This window comes from Canis lupus, chromosome 24 (genome assembly GCF_003254725.2).
Source record: "Canis lupus dingo isolate Sandy chromosome 24, ASM325472v2, whole genome shotgun sequence".
In the NCBI taxonomy this organism is placed as follows: Eukaryota; Metazoa; Chordata; class Mammalia; order Carnivora; family Canidae; genus Canis; species Canis lupus.
Window position 1 is genome coordinate 20,703,159 of NC_064266.1, and position 20,737 is coordinate 20,723,895.

Below are 20,737 nucleotides of genomic sequence, written 5' to 3' on the forward strand. Positions count from 1 at the left end.
GAGAGGCAGAGACACAGGCAGAGGGAGAAGCAGGCTCCATGCACCGGGAGCCTGATGTGGGATTCGATCCTGGGTCTCCAGGATCGCGCCCTGGGCCAAAGGCAGGCGCCAAACCGCTGCGCCACCCAGGGATCCCTCTTTCACTATTTTTTATATTCCCCGTATGAGAGACTCCTAAATCTGGGAAACGAACAAGGGGTGGTGGAAGGGGAGGCGGGTGGGGGGATGGGGTGACTGGGTGAGGGGCACTGAGGGGGTCACCTGATGGGATGAGCACTGGGTGTTATACTATATGTTGGCAAATTGAACTCCAATAAAAAATATACATAAAAAAATAAACATTGAGTGCTATTTTTGTTTTTTCCTTTTTAAAAAAGATTTTATTTACTTATTCATGAAAAACACACAGAGAGAGGCAGGGACATAGGCAGAGGGAAAAGGAGGCTTCCTGCAGGGAGCCAGATGGGAGACTAGATCCCAGGAACCCAGGATCACGCTCAACCACTGAGCCACCAAGGTGTCCCTGCTTTTTGCCCATTTTATGCAAAAGACAATATCTTTTTCATATTTGCCATTAGTGGAAACAGGTACAATGTAGGTTTTTTGTAAAAGTGAAGTGGTGTAACTGCAAACTATAAAAAAGTAGAGGTTATCTGTACATCATTTGAAGCTTATTTAATGTTGTATGGTCCATTTCCTTTTTTTTAGCAGCAAACGGAACATTAAGTTGACACAAGTTTTAGGCAATATTACTCTTAGAACCTTTGAAAACATTACATATTCAATAATTTGCTTGCTAATAGTGTGAAATTTACAAGCTTTCAGTTGCAAGGTGAATGAAGTCTGAGGATCTAATGTGAAATGCAGTGACCATAGTTGAGAACACTGTATTGTATAATCGAAATGTGCTAGGACAGTAGAACTTAAATGTTTTCACACACAAAAAAGCCCTAAAACAAAACCAAAACCACCAGCTAAATATGGGAGGTGATGCATATGTTAATTAACTAGATGGGGCGGGAGTGCTTTTATGACATATGCATATATCAAAGCACCATGATGTACCCGCTAAATATCTTACAATTTGTAAGTCAATTATACTTCAATAAAACTGAAAATAAATAAATAAAAATATTGTGAAATTTAAAGCCCTATAAATGAGAGAGACATTTAAAAATTTTTTTTATTTTTAAAGATTTTATTTATTTATTCATGAGAGACACAGAGAGAGAGAGAGAAAGAGAGAGAGGCAGAGGCAGAGGGAGAAGCAGGCTTCATGCAGGGAGCCTGATGTGGGACTCGGTCCCGAGACTCCAGGATCGCACCCTGGGCTGAAGGCGGCACTAAACCACCGAGCCACCCAGGGTTCCTGAGAGAGACATATTTTAAGAAGCTCCTCACGAGCTAGATAAAATCTTGTAAAGTCATGATGCTCTCCAGATGAATAGAACAGAGCATTTTGTTGTGCCATCCACTGATGTTACTTGGTTAAGGTATAGGTCATAAATAACTTTTGTGGAGCTAAAATTGGCTCATCTGAGTTGAAGAAATCAATGAGACTTATTCCTCCATGTGTAGCTCATCATCTTGTTTTACTGGGAGGACAGAGAGACAAATATTTAGATGGATTTGTTAACATTTTAAGAGGCTATAAAGACCTTCTTTTTAGTAGTTGTGGCTTTTGAGAATCCTGGAAAAGTATATAGGAAATAAGGACCAGACTAAATTGTAGAGTTAGAAATTATTTTGTTGATTTCACCATGAAAAACTAATGTATGACTATTTCACTCTAATTCTCAGTGGAGTTTTTCAGGAAGCCCACATTAGAAAGCCCTTTCTTTATTGCAGCACTTCATAAGCTCCTCTTTTTCAGTCTTCCATCACTATGGATCACCAAGGGCATTTTAAAGGAATGCCCATTTTGTCACTATGATATGAAGATAGGTCTTGCCCATTGTCTTTAATCTATATGTGTCCTCTACTCTGTATGAGTCCATTGATTAATTAGGTACAAGAATCTATTTGGCTTAGTTAGTATCAGAACAACCAGTGAAGTGTTGCCTGACTCAGGAAAGAGAAGTATAATGAAATAAACATAAATCAAGCCTTAGATTCTGCTTTGAATGGGCAGAACTAATCTTTGCTTTAACTTTTCCCTATTATGTATTTGTATCCACTTCATACTCATAGAAGAGTGTATGTGGTTAGTATTGTTAGGCACATGTATTTTTGCCCATTTTATTTTTATATAGGAAGTTAAATTGAAATCCTATATTTTTATTATGTACCTTTTTGGCACAGGCAGTATTATTGGTACCTTATTTTTCTTGGATCTGTTTTAGAACATTCTCCAAAATCTTATTCATAGAACATTTGAAAATTGCCAGAATGTTCCAGATACATTTTTTTTCAATTAAATCCTAGTAGCTGGGACCACCCATCTCTTTGGGGGTCTTGGATAATGCTCATGAAAGGTGCCAGAGATATTAGTCATTTCTTATACGTACTCACACCTTTTTAGAAAATTTGCTCAGCTTTTCTTTGGGAATCTATTTCAATGGGCCCCAGCAAGATGGAAAGAGAGTAGAGGGCCAGAAAATCTTATTATTTTGGCTACAAGTAATTGGGACCAGGGTGGATGGGACCAGATGTATAAGTAGAGATTGAACTTCTTTGGATTTCCAGGTTGGGTCCCCGTGTACTGATGAATAGGAAAAGATGGAGAAAAAGAGAGAAAGAGTGAGAAAAGGATGGCAAGAGGGAGGGAGAGAGGGAGAGGGAGAGAGAGGGAGAGGGAGAGGGAGAGAGAGATTTCTAGTTACTAGTTCTAGTCCCTTAGGCCTCATGTAATTACTAACATTTCTTATAATAGGTCCTCCTTTTCTGAAGTTGGTTTGAGTGGGCATGTTTCCTATGATCTCATATCTAAGACATGAAAATTGTAGGTAGGGCAAGTTTTTAGGCACAGAATTATAAATAGAGGGTTTGCTCATTTGTAATACTTAATTAGGAAAGACTAGGATAATGACAGTGACAGAAATTCAGATCCACTTCAACAACTAGTTGTATTTATTTTAAAAAAGATTTTATTTAATTTATTTAAGAGAGACAGTGAGAGTGAGAGAGTGCACAAACAGGGGGAGGGGTAGAGGAAAAGGGAGAAGCAGACTCCTTGCTAAGCAGGGAGCCCGATGGGGGGCTCAATCCCAGGACCCCAAGATAACAGTCTGAGCTGAAGGCAGACACTTAACCAACTGAGCCACCCAGGCTCCCCAACAACTAGTTTTAGAGATACTCAAGTACTGAAGGGAAGCCATGTTCAAAGCAACGTTAGATGATATTTTGTATTCATAGATAAGTTCTAATTTGGCTTCAATTACTCAATGGTCCTTGGGAATATGAGATACTCATTACCCTCGTTTGGTGCTTTCCAAAAAATACCCAATAAATATTATTAGAAAACACAAACTAGTGGAAAATAATTATAGGGGATAATAATTAAATTATCATTAAATAACCCTTCCCAAATAGTGCATGTCAGAAAAGTATGAAAAGCCCAGATACCATTAAACAATATTTCCTGAGTCCAAGAATCAGGTCACGTAAGACTTAGGCACATGTAAAATCCCTATATTATGTCAAATGGAAGCACAGAAATGATAGGAGAGCTATTTTTAAGCATTTTTTTGGTATCTTTCAACCTGGTAAAAGTTGGAAGGTAATTATCTGTAACTTCTACAAATTAAAATGAATTACAATGTATAGAAAAAGTAAAATACAGTTAACCAGTTTGAAGTAGTAAAATATAATTTAGTAATGTATCTGTATTCTTTGGTTAAGAATAGTGGCATGACAAGCATTGCCATGCTGAGAAAGCTCCCTCTTTCCCCCAAAAAGCATATTTTAAGTAACATGCAACTACTGACTTGCAGACACACAGAATATCACTCAGTGTGCACAAAACCTATCTTTATTTTTAAAAGTTAATAAGTGTATGCAGTGAATATTGGACATTACCCAAATTAAAAACTTTGGAGATTCAAAGGGCACCATGAAGAAAGTCTAAAGGTAATCCACAAAATGGAAGAACATTTTTGCAAATCATATATCTGATAAGGGACTTGTATCTAGAGTATTTAAAGAACTATTGCAAGTCAATAATAAAAAGCTGACCTGTTAAAAAAGGACAGAAAATGGTCCTCATCTTTATGTACGTTAGGCCAGCAGGTAGTGTACATTGCAGTCTGCTGTTACCATTAGTGATTGTGGCTCTGTGGACTGGGACCTTAAAGATAGCCACAGTGGATTAAAATGGTGATAATAAAAAAAATGGCTGCTCTGGAGGCCAAAACTGTTATCAAATTGAATATGATTTTGGTGACTTCAATTTGCCACCTGACAAAATTGTAATGGCACAGATCAAACTAGATAAGGGTTGGTTACCTTTAAAGATCTGTGTTCATCAGGGATATTGGCCTATGATTCTCCTTTTTGGTGGGGTCTTTGTCTGGTTTTGGAATTAAGGTGATGCCTCATAGAACGAGTTTCGAAGTACTCCATCTCTTTCTATCTTTCCAAACAGCTTTAGTAGAATAGGTATGGTTTCTTCTTTAAACGTTTGATAGAATTCCCCAGGGAAGCCATCTGGCCCTGGACTTTTGTGTCTTGGGAGGTTTTTGATGACTGCTCCAATTTCCTCCCTGGTTATCGGCCTGTTCAGATTTTCTATTTCTTCCTGTTCCAGGTTCGATAGTTTGTGATTTTCCAGAAATGTGTCCATTTCTTCTAGATTGCCTAATTTATTGGCATATAGCTGCTCATAATAAGTTTTTAAAATCATTTGTATTTCCTTGGTATTGGTGGTGGTCTCTCCTTTTTCATTCATGATTTTATTAATTTGAGTCTGTTCTCTTTTGTTTTTAATAAGGCTGGCTAATGGTTTATCTATCTTATTAATTTTTTTTAAATTTTTATTTATTTATGATAGTCACACACACAGAGAGAGAGAAGCAGAGACACAGGCAGAGGGAGAAGCAGGCTCCATGTACTGGGAGCCCGACTTGGGATTCGATCCCGGGTCTTCAGGATCACGACTTGGGCCAAAGGCAGGTGCCAAACCGCTGCGCCACCCAGGGATCCTTGTCTTATTAATTCTTTCAGAGAAGCAACTCCTGGTTTTGTTGATTTGTTCCACAGTTGTTCTGGTCTCTATTTCATTGAGTTCTGCCCGGATATTTATTAACTCTTTTCTTCTGCTGGGTGAACATTTTATTTGCTGTTCTTTCTCCAGTTCCTTTAGGTGCAAGGTTAGCTTTTATATTTGTGTTCTTTCCAGTTTTTTTATGGATGCTTGTATTTCGATGTATTTCCCTTTCAGGACTGCTTTTGCTGTATCCCAAAGATTTTGAACAGTTGTATCTTCATTCTCATTAGTTTCCATGAATCTTTTTAATTCTTCTCTAATTTCCTGGTTGACCCTTTAATCTTTTAGCAGATGGTCTTTTAACCTCCATGTGTTGAATTTCTTCCAAATTTCTTCTTGTGATTGAGTTCTAGTTTCAAAGCATTATGGTCTGAAAATATGCAGGGGATAATCTCAATCTTTTGGTATCAGTTAAGACCTGATGTGTGACCCAGTATGTGGTCTGTTCTGGAGAAAGTTCCATGTGCACTTGAGAAGAATGTGTATTCAGTTGCATTCAGATGCAAAGTTCAGTAAATATCTGTGAAATCCATCTGGTCCAGTGTATCATTTAAAGCTCTTGTTTCTTTGGAGATGTTGTGCTGAGAAGATCTGTCATTTTCAGAAAGCGCCATGTTGAAGTCTCCCAGTACAAGTGTATTATTATCTAAGTATGTCTTAACTTTGGTTATTAATTGATTGATACACTTGGCAGCTCCCCATTAAGGGCATAAATATTCATGATTGTTAGGTCCTCTTGTTGGATAGATCCTTTAAGTATGATATAGTGTCCCTCTTCATCTCTTACTACAGTCTTTGGGATAAACTTTAATTTATCTGATATGAGGATGACTACCCCTGCTTTCTTTTGAGGACCATTTAAATGGTAAATGGTTCTCCAGCCTTTTATTTTCAGGCTGTAGGTGTCCTTAGGTCTAAAATGAGTCTCTTGTAGACAGCAAATAGATGGGTCTTGCTTTTTTATCCAGTCTGAAACCCTGCTTCTTTTGTTGGGATCATTAAGCCCATTCATGTTCAGAGTTACTATCGAAAGATATGAATTTAGTGTCATCATAATGCCTATTCAGTCCCTGTTTTTGTGGATTGTTTCCTTGGACTTCCTCTTTCTTTTACAGAGTCCCCCTTAATATTTCTTGCAGAGCTGGTTTGGTGGTCACATATTCTTTCAGTTTCTGCTTATCTTGGAAGCTCTTTATCTCTCCTTCTATTTGGTTACCTTTGAAGATAATGATAAAATTTATCTAACCATCTAACCATGTAACTTTAATGTATAGCAGGAGCATTGATCAAATCAAAGGTAAGACTCAAAGAAATAAATGAAGCTAAAACTAAGATCAGATCTCCAAGAAAACCTCACCCTGAAGTGACTGATGAGTATAAAAATGGTGTAAAAAAATCTGTTTTTATTAAAAACTTCCAAACGGATTCAACACTCACTGATATAAAAGAATGGTAAGAGATAAAGGTCAAATACTAAATATTCATATAGAAAGAACATTGCATAGAGTATTTAAGGGATCAATATATGCTATATTTGTTAGTATTGAGTCTAAGAGGTTTGTCGAGACCCCTGGCCAGAAGACAGGGACCTGATAATACTTTTCAAGGAGGAATACTTCAGAAGGAGAAGAAACAGAAGCAGCAGAAGAGAAGGGGATGTCTGGGCGGCTGGGTCGGTGAGGCATCTGTGTTTGGCTCTGATGTGATCTCAGGGTCCTCGGATTGAGCCTGCATTGGGCTCCCTACTCAGTGGCAAGTCTGCTTCTCCTTCTCCTTCTCCCTCTGTGATCTCTCTTGCTCTTGCTCTCTCTCAAATACGCAAATAAAATCTTTTAGAAAAAAGAAGAGGAAAAAGAAGGGGGAAGGAGAGGAGGAGGAAGATGTGGAGGAGATGGAGGAGAAAGAAGAGGAAAAGAAGAATAAGAAAGAAGGCAAAATGAAATGGAGGCTAAATGATATGCTAAACAAGAGCAAGAAGAAAACAAAAGTTAGCAGAAAATGCTGAAATGGATGTCCTAGCAGAAAAGATTGGATGCTTGCTGGAATTTTCAGGGAACTTAGATGGTCAGACCTGTAGAGAAGATCTGCACGTCTTTCTCTTAAATCATGGTGAAATAAAATGGATAGACTGTTAGAGGAATAAAAGAGGGAGTAATCCTATTTATTTCTTTATTTTAAAAGATTTTACTTATTTACTCATGAGAGACACAGAAAGAGAGAGAGGCAGAGACACACAGGCAGAGGGAGAAGCAGGCTCCATGCAGGGAGCCCAACGCAGGACCTGATCCTGGAACTTCAGGATCACGCCCTGAGCCAAAGGCAGATGCTCAACCGCTGAGCCATGCAGGCATCCCAGAGTAATCCTCTTTAATTAAAGAGTGAAGAAAGCAAATAATGGTAACTTAAAGGAACAAAGAAGTGACCTGGGAAGTACAAAAGGAAGTCATGGAACAAGAAGCATTTTAAAAAGTCGTAAATCAACAGGAATCCCTAAACAAATGGAAGTCTAAAGGTCTCAGATTTAAAGGAAAAATAAAGGGAAATAAAGCTGCCTAGGATGGGTAAAGGAAAAGTTCAGTTTCAGGGCAAGAAAGTGAAATGTGATTGTGATTATAAAGGTGATAAAAATGGTGCAGCTGGACATGGAAAAAGAACAAGAGAAGAAACAGACAAGGAGAGCCTGCATTGAAACAACAGAAAACTGAAAATGGTGCTGGAGACAAATAGTTTAGGGAACAAATTGTATATTCATTTTAATTAGATTTTAAGTTGCTGTTGTCTTTGGAGGCTTCTAAAAAGGAAACTGAATTAGGTTCCTTTCAGTGTCACTTGTAAGAAAGGAAGACTTTTTTTGTTGTTTAATGTGTCTTTTTTGTTGTTGCTATCCAAATGAAGATTTTATTTTATTTATTTAATTAGAAAAAGATTTTATTTATTTTAGACAGAGAGCACAAGCAGGGGGAGCAGCAGAGGGAGAGGGAGAAGCAGGCTCCTCAAGGAGCCAGGAGCTCCATGTGGGGCTTGATCCTAGTACCCCAGGATCATGACCTGAACCAAAGGCAGATACTTAACAGACTGAGTGACCCAGGTGCCCCCAGATGAAGATTTTAAAAAAAATGTTCGGTTCTATTTGTGTTATTTTAGATGATTCAAGTATCAAAAGAAAGATTCTTTCACTAAATTGCTTTTATAATATGAGAATGTATTAGTACAAAGTAATAAAATATATATACTGTATGAAAAGCAAAAAAAAAATGGACAAAAGATCTGATAGATATTTCTCCAAAGATATGCAAATGACCAGTAAACAAATGAAATGAAATGTACAAAATCACTAGTTACCAGATTTATGCAAGTCAAAACCATAATGATATACCATTTCATACTCACTAGAATAGCCAGAGTCAGAAAGGCAGATAATAACAAGTTTTAGCATGGATGTAGAGAACTTGGAACCTGCATATCCTGCTGGTGGGTATATAAAATGGTGCAGCCATATTGGAAAACAATCTGACAGTTCCTCAAGTGTTAAACATAGATTTACTATATGGTCTGACAATTGCACTTCTAGTTATATATGCAAGAGAAATGAAAACATACCATCACACAAATACTTGTACACAAATGTTCATAACACTATTATTGATAATAAGTCGCCCAGGTCACATGCCTGCACCCTAGGAGCAACTTTGGAATGCACAGACTCATTCCTTCAACCCAAGTAAGAATCATATTGAATAAAGTGCTCAGAATCCAATAACCGGACAGTTGTCCATTACATTTTTGAGATAAGAATTCAGGAGCAGAGAACCTCTTCGTTTTTGTGGTTGGAACTAGAGTAGATTTTCAGGGACAGAAACAGAGTAATTGACCTAGGCTTAAAGATAACACTAGAAAGGGTACAAGTGTATTGTGAAGAGACACTGCGTTACAACCTGCAGTGCTTGCTTTTTCGAGGAAAACAAGGGAGACACTGCTGTTAGGTTACAAGTTCAAGGGGAAAAAATCGATATTTTTCTTAGGGCAATATCTCAGCTTCAGAGCCATCTAAACGCTGATCATACTACATTCCCAGGCATAGAGAAGACAGTCTCCTTTTCCTCTAAGAGAGGATTTAAGTGACAGTGAATTGGGGCATAAAACCGTAGCAAGGTCAGTGGGCTTGGGTGACTGTATTGAAGGAAGCAGGATCAGCACCATCTATAGTCAAATAAAGGAAGATTTATTTATTATTTCAATATTATTTCAAATTATTATTATTTATTTCAACAGACTTATTGTATACATCGAATGTAGGATCCTGCTGTCAGCTTGATGTTATTGTCAGGATCACTGAACTTCTTATCAACTCTATGTGTCACAACTGTTAAAACTGTTAAAACCACTCGTTCAATCCATGGCTTCCAGAATTCATTTAATAGACTTAAATCAGCAGCTGGTGTTGTGATAATGAGACAACGCAAGGACACATACTATCCTTCAGGAAACGACATTACTGTCACTCAGTTTCTTTTTTTTTTCTTTTTAAAAGATTTTATTTATTTATTCGAGAGAGAGAGAGAGAGAAGCAGAGACACAGGCAGAGGGAGAAGCAGGCTCCATGCAGGGAACCTGATGTGGGACTTGATCCCACGACTCCAGGATCACGCGTCCTGAGCCAAAGGCAGACGCTTAACCACTGAGCCACTCAGGCATACCTGTCACTCAATTTCTTATGTCACTGTGGGATGTAACTAGGGAGTCATCTTCATTTCCACTACATCCAATGAATAATCAATTACTATAAATTATTATTATTATTTTAAAAATTGTACTTACGTATTCATGAGAGACATACAGAGAGAGGCAGAGACACAGGCAGAGGGAGAAGCAGGCTCCCTGCAGGAAGCCCAATGTGGAACTCAATCCTAGAACTCTGGGATCATGCCCTGAGTCAAAGGCAGATGCTCAACCACTGAGTCACCCAGGAGTCCCTCTTTAAAATAATTTTTATAATTTCCTTTGAATATATACCCAAAAGTGGGATTGCTAGATCATATTGTAGTTCTTTTTAAATTTGTTTCATTTTATTTTATTATTTTTATAATAATAAAATAATATATATTTTATCAAGTTTATTCACTTATTTTTTAATTTGAATGTAGTTGACACATAATGTTACATTAGTTTCAAGTGTTCAACTTAGTGATCCATCAAGTTTATACATTATACTATGTTCATCACAAGTGTTGCTACCATCTGTCCCTATTTTTAATTTTTTGAGGAACCTTCCGTAGTAGTAGCCTTCTACACTGTTTTCCATAGTGGCTATGCCAATTTGCCTCTCTACCAACAGTTACACAAGGGTTTCCTTTTTAACCATATCTTTGCTAGCACCTGATATCTCTTATCTTTTTGATGATAGCCATTCTAACAGGTGTAAAATGATATCTCATCATATCAAAGTTTTGCTTTGTATTTCCTGATGATTAGTGATGTTTAGCACCTTTTCTTGTACATGTTGGCCATTTGTATGTCCTTGGAAAAATGTGCATCCAGGGGCATCTGGTGGCTGAGTGGTTGAGTGCCTGCCTTTGGCTCAGGGTGATCCTGGGATCCAGGATCAAGTCCTGCATCTGGCTTCTTGTGGAGATCTTGCTTCTCCCTATGCCTATGTTTCTGCCTCCTCTGTCTTTCATGAGTAGATAAATAAAATCTTAAAAAAAAAAAGAGAAAAATATGCATCTAGGTATTTTGCACATTTTAAAATTGGGTTGTTTGAATTTCTCCTATTGAGTTGTATGATTTCCTTATATATTTCGGATATTAAACAATTAGGGGAATACAGACATCATAACAATATGAATATGATCCAAAAACTGGTGAGTGTATTTGACCTTATGGTTTTTAAATGGGGCATTGGATTATTATCAGAGTTCAAGAAAAGACCATGAGTCCATCTGTCACAAGCAGATAAAATAAATGACAAAACCACTAACCATTAAGAATGCAATACACATTACTTATTAAGGAGACAAGTAAACAGACACCTTTCATACCTAACTACAGAAAAAAAAAATAACTGGAAGGACATTCAGACTCAGAGAGTCATTATAGAAGATAAAGCATGATGGAATAGGTACATGTCAGAAGACTATCAGTAATTATACAAATTTTGATTTTAAGAATTTAAGAACTGGTGTATTGAATTCTCGAGTGTATTGATGGGTCCCAATGTACTTGGGATAATATAGTTTGAGCCAGTCTGTAATGAAATGAACAAAACTAGAATAATGCAATGAGATTTTAAGAAATCTGAATGAATTTAGTTAAAAATCTGTCCTTTTCCCCTACTATGTCATATTTCTTGGTGGTAAAACTTCACTTTTGGAATGATGGTGACATTTAATGATAAATTAATAAATTATAGAGATAATTGGCAAACTTTTATAAGTCAAAAATATTTTTAAAAGTTTGCTGATCTAGGAAAGACAGGACTAGAAGAATTTTTTTTCCTTTTTTTTTTTTTTTTTTTTTAAGGACTAGAAGAATCTTAACAGAGGTCAATATAAATGAAAAGTAAATGCCAGTTTTAAGCCACACAAAAATCTCATGGCAAGGCAGAGGATCTTATTGAGAAAAACCATATGAGAAACAAGTATGTAAAAGTTTCTGTGTATGATATTTTTTGTTTGTTTTCAGGTTGTGTTGTTTGATTTGGTTTATATATCATCAAAGTAATCATACTGTATATGTACTTATAATTAATTGAGAAAATCACATGGTCCCCATTTGCCTCCATTGTCTTCATATCATTGAGATTGTACTCATCTAAGAAAAGTGAGAAGGTTCATAACGTGATAATGAATTACTATATGCCAAAAATTTATGGGACGCTGCTAGAGCTGTGTATAGAAGGAAATTTATAGCTTTAAAATACTCATATTTGAAGTGAAGAAAGTCTTAAGAGAGATAAGCATCACCTAAAGTTAGAAAAAGAAGAGCATATTAAAACCAACAAAATAGAAATAATACATTATACATCTAAAACAGTGAATTTTATATCATGTGAAATTGTTTGAAAAAAAGTGGAAATAAAAACATTAATGAATATATTAAAGAAATGGAAACTAGACTAAAAATTAAAGAAAATTTGGTTTTTGTAAAGACTAATCAAAGGAATAAGTAAATAGTGAGACTTACAAAGAAAAAAGATATAAATAAACAATGTCAGAAATGAAAAAGGAGACATCACTACATATCTTATAGGCATTAAAAGGAAAAGGAAGGGGCAGCCCTGGTGGCGCAGCGGTTTAGTGCTGCCCGCAGCCCAGGGCGTGAACCTGAAGACCCCGATTGAGTCCTGTGTCGGGCTCCCTGCATGGAGCCCGCTTCTCCCTCTGCCTGTGTCTCTGCCTCTCTCTCTCTGAAAGAATAAATAAATCTTTAAAAAAAAAAAAAGGGAAAAGGAAGATATTACAATTTCTTTTAGGCTGACACGTTTAAAAACCTTAACAAAATGGGAGAAATGATGAAAGAAAAAATATGAGTTGAATAAGAAAATTGCAATTGTCCTTTAACTTTTAAAGAAATCTAACTTATAATTTTAAACTTTCCATAAGAAGTTGAATCTCAGTTGATTCTATTAAACACTCAATGAAGAAATAACATGAGAAGCTCTTAGATAAATAGGATAAAAGGGAATATGACCAAATTGATTTTGCATTTAATTTTAAAAATTGAACTAAATTTTTCTTAAAGAATAGTTTTAGATTTATAGAAAAGTTACAAAGATAGTACAGAGAGATTCTGTATACTCCTCAACCAGTTTCCCCTATTGTTAACATCTTATACACTATGATGCATTGACAAAGGCACCTCCAAGTATATTGCTATTAACTAAACTAAACTAAACTAAACTGTCTGTGACAGTTTCTCAGAAATTTCTTATTTTTGGTGAATTTGACAGATTTAAGGAGTATTGGTTGAATATTTTGCAGAATGCCATTCTGTTTGGCTTTTCTGATGATTTTCTCATTGTTAAACTGGGGTTATGGATTTTAGGGAGGAAGATAGCAAAGGTGACGTGCCATTCTCGTTACATAATTTCACATGTTCATGCTATCAACATGATTTCTCCATAGAATCTGATGCATGATTTAACAGGTTTATCCATTGTAAAGTTACCTTTTTGCTCCTTTCCATACTCTAGTATTAGAAGGCAAGTCACTAAGCGCAGCCCACATTGAATGGAGAGAGGCAAAGCCCCATGTCCTCGAGGAGGGAGTATCCACATAAATTACTTGGAGTTATTCTGTACAGAAAATTTGTCTTTTCTTACGAATTTATTTATTTAGTAATTTATTCAGGTCAGTATGGATTCATGGATATTTATTTCTATGTTGTATTATAATCCAATGCTATATTATTTTGTTGCTCAAGTTGTCCCATCTTTGGTCATTCAAAATTCATTCAGTGTGACTCCGGTGTCTCACTAACATGCCCCAGCCTTCTGATTTTTAAAGCACTTTCTTGCTTTCTGGTACTACAAGATGCTCTGAGCTTATCGTGTATATTTTTTGCCTCAATCCTAAAATAGGAGATAAGAGGTAATTAAGAAGAAAAGCAGAAAACAGGTAATTAAGAGAACACATGCCACAAATTTGTGTGGCGGGTGTCACATGGTGAAATGACATAAAAAACAAAACCAGAAAATGAGTGCGAAATGTATTTGGAAAGGAAAGCTTTCATGTTAGTCATATCTAGAGGGTATATCTTTAAGAATTAGATAGACTGTATACAAGGATTATCATTATGTCATCTTGCATATCAAGATAGCAATAATGTCTCATGTAATACTGCAATTGAAACCAATTCCTAAGTCCTTAACTTTTCCTCCAAATTCCAAAGTGCCCCAGTTGCCAAAAGGATCCATTACTAGTGCTAACATATAAAACATCAACAGCAAAGGAACAACTAAAAGCTTGTCTTGAAGTTACATATTTTATTTTTGCCTCTACCTTATATAGCAAGCTCCATAATAGTAGAATCCTATTCATCTCTATCTTCCCAGTTCACTGCTTTTTACAGGAACTAAAGAAATTAGGTTTCCCTATAGTTCATCTTTGGGAACCCTATTCAATGACCAAACAAAGTGCATGTATATTCTCCTGAAATGTCTTGTTTGTTACAATTTTTTTCCATTTGTTGATTTTTTTAAAAAAAATATTTTATTTATTTATTCCAGAGACACACAGAGAGAGAGAGAGAGAGAGAGAGAGAGAGAGGCAGAGACATAGGCAGAGAGAGAAGCAGGCTCCACGCAGGGACCCCCGATGTGGAACTTGATCCCTGGATTCCAGGATCATGCCCTGAGCTGAAGGCAGACACCCAACCTCTGAGCCACCCAGGCTGTCCTCCATTTGTTCATCTTATACTGTTTATGCAAATTGGCTTCTCACAAACATTTGCCAGTTGAAATCCTACACATTTCAGAAGGCACTATAATCCTAAACTCACTTGTGATTTTCCCTGAATACTTGGCTTCACTTTCCCTCTCCTGAATTCCATTACAACTTTCCTGAGTTTCTTGTTCCAGTCTTTCATGTTATAGATTTTTAGTGTCCTGATTATAACCTCTTTCCAAGGGGTAGGCTTTGAGTTGTCCTTATCGTTTCATTACTTGGTGTATTGACTGTTCAATCTCTTATTAAAGAACAAATGAGTCAGAAAACTGTCAGTGAGCTTTATTAGAATCTGCCGTAAGGGGGTCAAGGTATCAGAAGGGAGAAGATGTGGACCTCTTTACTTTATTGGAATAGGTTGAGAAATAAAGGATCAGAAAATTGTACTTGATTTATGTAGAATTTGTCTTGGATCTTGAATAATTTTCTACAATTATATCATCATCTTGAGGGAAAGTCATTGCATATGTCCTTGGCTCTGGAGGAGGTGGCTTTGTAATTTTTCTACGTGCTTCCAATTCCACGATGTTGAGGCAACAATATCTCCCATTTTCACAAAGTACTTCACGTATTTCACTTATTCTGCATATTTTCCTGCAATATCCTCGTATATATTCACCCCAGCATCTCTTAAGTTGTTCAGTTACTGTGCATATAAAGAACAACAGGCCAAGATTAGTGTTTGAGGCTAAAAGGCAACTTTGATCATGGGAAAGATAGAGGATGTTTGTAAGGGGTTAGGTATATGGGAGATCCACAGTCATAAACTCATAATATCCTATGGAGGATGCTTCAAGAAGGTAAACCTCGGGATCCCTGGGTGGCGCAGCGGTTTAGCGCCTGCCTTTGGCCCAGGGCGCGATCCTGGAGACCCGGGATCGAATCCCACATCGGGCTCCCGGTGCATGGAGCCTGCTTCTCCCTCTGCCTGTGTCTCTGCCTCTCTCTCTCTCTGTAACTATCATAAATAAATAAAAATTAAAAAAATATATTAAAAAAAAAAGAAGGTAAACCTCAGGATTTATGTCTAATTGATCACTCATATTTACTTCCTCCCGGGTTTGGGGCTTCCATTCAACATCTGATGGAGTCCCCCAAAGGCATCAGATCTTATATGGGAAAATAAAGCAACTGAATCTTTGATTTCAGGCTATATATGGACTATATACTCCATCTGGGAACCTCAGCACATCTGTCTCCATTTGAATGCTCCCAGGGTACTACTTCTTTTTTTTTTAATAATAAATTTATTTTTTATTGGTGTTCAATTTGCCAACATACAGAATAATACTCAGTGCTCATCCTGGCAAGTGCCCCCCTCAGTGCCTGTCACCCATTCACCCCCACCCCCCAGCCTCCTCCCCTTCCACCACCCCTAGTTCGTTTCCCAGAGTTAGGAGCCTTCCATGTTCTGTCTCCCTTTCTGATATTTCCTACCCATTTCTTCTCCCTTCCCTCTATTCCCTTTCACTATTATTTATATTCCCCAAATGAATGAGACCATATAATGTTTGTACTTCTCCGATTGACTCCGATTGATTGATTATTTCAGTATAATACCCTCCAGTTCCATCCATGTCGAAGCAAATGGTGGGTATTTGTTGTTTCTAATGGCTGAGTAATATTCCATTGTATACATAGACCACAGCTTCTTTATCCATTCATCTTTCGATGGACACCGAGGCTCCTTCCACAGTTTGGCTATTTTGGACGTTGCTGCTATAAACATTGGGGTGCAAGTGTCCTGGCGTTTCATTGCATCTGCATCTTTGGGGTAAATCCCCAGCAGTGCAATTGCTGGGTCGTAGGGCAGGTGAAACAAAAGCAAAAATGAACTATTGGGACTTCATCAAGATAAGGAGCTTTGGCACAGCAAAGGATACAGTCAACAAAACTAAAAGACAACCTACAGAATGGGAGAAGATATTTGCAAATGACGTATCAGATAAAGGGCTAGTTTCCAAGATCTATAAAGAATTTATTAAACTCAACACCAAAGAAACAAACAATCCAATCATGAAATGGGCAAAAGACATGAACAGAAATCTCACAGAGGAAGACATAGACATGGCCAACAAGCACATGGGAAAATGCTCTGCATCACTTGCCATCAGGGAAATACAAATCAAAACCACAATGAGATACCACCTCACACCAGTGAGAATGGGGAAAATTAACAAGGCAGGAAACCACAAATGTTGGAGAGGATGCGGAGAAAAGGGAACCCTCTTACACTGTTGGTGGGAATGTGAACTGGTGCAGCCACTCTGGAACACTGTGAGGATGTTTCTCAAAGAGTTTTTCTTTCTTTCTTTCTTTTTTTTTTTTATCATCACCCCACTTCTAGTGCCCAGAGAATAATAATTTGTTTCTATGTATTTATATCTGAGTCAGACTATGCTCCTGGGTTCATACTCACTACCATGGTCAAGAATGACTGTCTTACTGTCCAGTTAGGGTTTTTTTCCCTCAGTAATCTTCCTTCCTTATTAATTCTCAGCATTGCCCATTTTTACTACTGCGTATCTTCCTTTAGCTTCTATGTCATCACAATAAACTTGGATTTGTTTTACCCCTCTATGAGTCCTCATAGTCCTCCATCCACCTCTAGAGGCAAGATTTTCTCCTGTTTAGTTCCACAATTTTCTTCACCTTGATATATATTCTTTCCTTTAGTGATCCTAAATACTTTTGGTGATCTATAGAGTTAAGATGTTCAGATTTTGGCTTCTGGGCCTGTACAGTCTTCTGAGATAGACCCTAGATGGACTCCACCAAGAGCATCAGATCTTGTTTGTTGAGGCCAGCAAAGATGCTGCCTCCAGCTCCAGATTCTAGAACTCTTTTGATTCTTAGGCCAGAGAGAGACATTACTAATCCTATATAGTAAGAGCCAAATATAAGATACCTGCTTTTGAAAGAGGAAAAAAAAACACTAATTTTAAGTTCTTATTATATACCAAGCCTTAAGCTAGATATTTTACAAATGCCATTTAATAAAGCCCCCATGATCCATGTGTCATTACCTCCACAGATGAGGAAACTGAGGCTCAGAGAGTCTTTACCATTTATCCAAAGTTGACAAACTAGTAGACTTTGAAAGCATATTTCTAAAAGCTGACTCCAAAGTTTGTGCTTCTTTCACTATTCACACCGTAGACTAAAATATATATTGGAGTGGAAGAAAATATGGCTGGGTGTCAATAAAAACTGTATCCAAATAAATAAATAAATTCCTAGATATTAAGCTGATTCCTTTCTACAATGAGACATTCTCAGGAAAATTCTGGTCCCTTTTCAACTCTGTAAATACTTCTTTTTAAGAACAGTACTATGGGTTTTTTTGTTTGTTTGTTTTTTAAAAAGAACAGTACCATGCATCAGGAAAAGGGAATTTCTGGTGACATTAGTAAGACTTCAGGCATCCCAAGGGGTCCTATCTCCTATTACCATGAATTGTGAAATTCCCTTTGTTCTTGTAAATAATCCATCCCATTGTTGATTTGAGCGAGCCCCTGGAAGGCTCTGGATTACCTTTGGACTTCTGGAACAGCAGGATTGCAATGATCAGGATGAGCTTCATGGCCAGGTTCCCACAGGAGGTGGCAGCCAAAGCTCTTTGTCCAGTGAGTTGTACACCATTCCACCTTCTTCAGAGACTTGGATTCTTATGCACCAAACAAGAACAGATGGTATGATACAACATGTGTTCCCAAATATCTGAACTGTGGACTTTGCACCATGTGGGCAGGCATAGGAAATTTGAGGTTACCCACTTTACCCCCACATGCAATTCAGAGACACAGCATGTTCTATCTCATCCCATCTGATGCCTTCTGTAGGCTGTAGACTACTGGTGAGAATAATCTGTGCTTTCTCTCCTTTGGCTGTCTGCCTTGCTAGACTTGGGTAGACATGTATTCACTTCTAAGTATGAATAAAATAATATAAGTAATGAAACCTATTCCATTTATTGCATTCATCTAAGTCTAGGATCTCTGGGTGTTGTGTCTATCACTTCAGTCCATCCAAATGGTAGCTGATTTTCATTTCCACATCCTAGATAAATTTAATTACTCACAGACAACCAATATACAATGATAGAGGAATAATAGGATAACTAAAATACAATTTCATTTAGAAACAGCAAAAAGGAGGAGAAAAGACAGAGATAATATAGCATATAGCGTTGTCCTGATGGACTAGAGCAAGGTTTTTTTTTTAGTTTAGTTTAGTTTTAGTTTCTATTCTTTCTGTTCTGCTCTCTGGGGAAGATTTCTCTTGTCCGTTGATCTCAGTGGCCATATCTTGCAGGAGGTTGGGGGAGAATTCTTCTGGGAGATGTGCTACTTTAGCAAAACATTTCTTACTAGTGCAGGTTTAGGAAATTACACAAATGATTTTGTTACCCAGGCTTTTATATCTATGGCATTGTAACTCTTTTGAGAGATAACAGACTTTTCTTTGAATTGCTTTCAGTCATTTTCATGTTTAAGACCAATCAACAAATCATTTTGAATCTGGAAATTCATTTTACGTCACAAACAGGGCACTGGTATCTATAGAATAAGCTTGTGGAGATTATACCATCTCTATTCCATATCTAAACTCATCCCTTAACAGCCTCTCACTCTAGCTCTGACTATAAGCATTTAATACAGTAGCATCTGGACAGTGTAGATGAACTAATTCAGAGTGATAACCATGAGTTTATAGTGATATCAATGTATATTTTTGTGTAATGTCACCTACAACACTTATCTAAATTTAGAAATATACACAACAGATAATTGCATTAATGCAGGGTTGTGGTGTGCCCAAGGAATTAAAGGACTGAAAGAAGAAGAAAAAAGGAGCCCCTGTTATTGGCTAGAGATCTATTGAAGTAGATCATGGACTCTCCTGGATATATAGAGAAATATAAACAGACTGTGGCTGATAAATTGATCTTTGAGTTTTGAAGACGAGTTTCTTTATTTTTAAAAGATTTATTTATGTATTTGAGAAAGAGAGAGCATGTGTGAGTGGGGGAGTTGTAGAAGGAGAGGGATAGAGTGAATCCTCAAGCATACACCTCACTGAGCATGGAGCCCTACTAGGGGCTTAATCCTACTACCCTAAGATCATGACCTGAGCTGAAACCAAGAGTCAGATGTTCAACCGACTGTGCCACCCAGGCACCTGTGAAAAGTTTATTTGTATTAACAAAATGAACTGCCTGTGCTATGGAGACACTATTTTATACCTAATCTGCGCTGTCTTTTTCACCAATTCCTGTCCCCTGCTGCCAGAGAGTCTATGAGCCTGATCTAAATCTATTCCATAGAGAGTATTCCTTTCCCCAAGTCCTCCTAGGGCTAAACAGTAAATGTTCCCATGAGCAAAATGGGATGAATAAAGAACATGATGTTTCTTAGGAAAACATCCACTGGGACTTTTAAAAGTACAAATTGTTTTAATGTACTTCTTAAAAAAGGACATGAGTATAATATATTTCTGGATAACTCACCCACCATGCTCTGTTGAGTTGAGGGGTTAGGAGAATGAATTATTTGATTATTTAAAAGGGCCTACCAGGGAAGTTGTGTTTGTTTGTAAGATTAAATTTTTTTTCTTTTTATGTCAATTAGAAATAGTATTTGAAAAATAGTCTTATTGTATAACATGTGCATTATTAACAAGAATCAGGAAATACAAAAGCAAAGAGAAGAAAGGAAAGACCAGTAATATTACTACCATCTAAAGAAAACATCTGGAAACATGTATGCCATTAAAATTTTTTTCTTTAATAGAATGAAAATAGTTTCATTGTTTAATCTAAATATAAGCTTATGGGATTTTCCTGATTAACAGGAAAGATATAGTAAAATTGTTTAAACTCTTATGAATTGCATGGCTTTTGAAAGTCTAGGGTCTCTTTAAAAAAAGGGGGGGATCCCTGGATCGCTCAGTGGTTTAACGCCTGCCTTCAGCCCAGGGTGTGATCCCGGAGTCCCAGGATCAAATCCCACATCAGGCTCCCTTCATGGAGCCTGCTTCTTCCTCTGTCTGTGTCTCTGCCTCTCTCTCTCTCTCTCTCTGTCTCTCTCTC

At 37.2% G+C, this 20,737-nt stretch overlaps 1 protein-coding gene and 1 pseudogene across 1 annotated transcript; one reads left to right on the top strand and one right to left on the bottom strand.

Moving 5' to 3' along the window:
* The first annotated feature begins 4,193 nt into the window (after positions 1 to 4,193).
* LOC112673455 (lupus La protein-like) lies at positions 4,194 to 7,930 on the top strand (annotated as a pseudogene).
* Positions 7,931 to 14,913: 6,983 nt separating this feature from the next.
* Positions 14,914 to 18,424, bottom strand: DEFB127 (defensin beta 127). The gene is made up of 2 exons (XM_025469032.3): positions 18,181 to 18,424; positions 14,914 to 15,292 (listed from the first exon to the last, which is right to left on the bottom strand). The coding sequence occupies exons 1-2, from the start codon at positions 18,227 to 18,229 to the stop codon at positions 15,039 to 15,041; spliced, it is 303 nt and encodes a 100-aa protein (XP_025324817.1). The 5' UTR covers positions 18,230 to 18,424; the 3' UTR covers positions 14,914 to 15,038.
* Between the last annotated feature and the right edge of the window lie 2,313 nt (positions 18,425 to 20,737).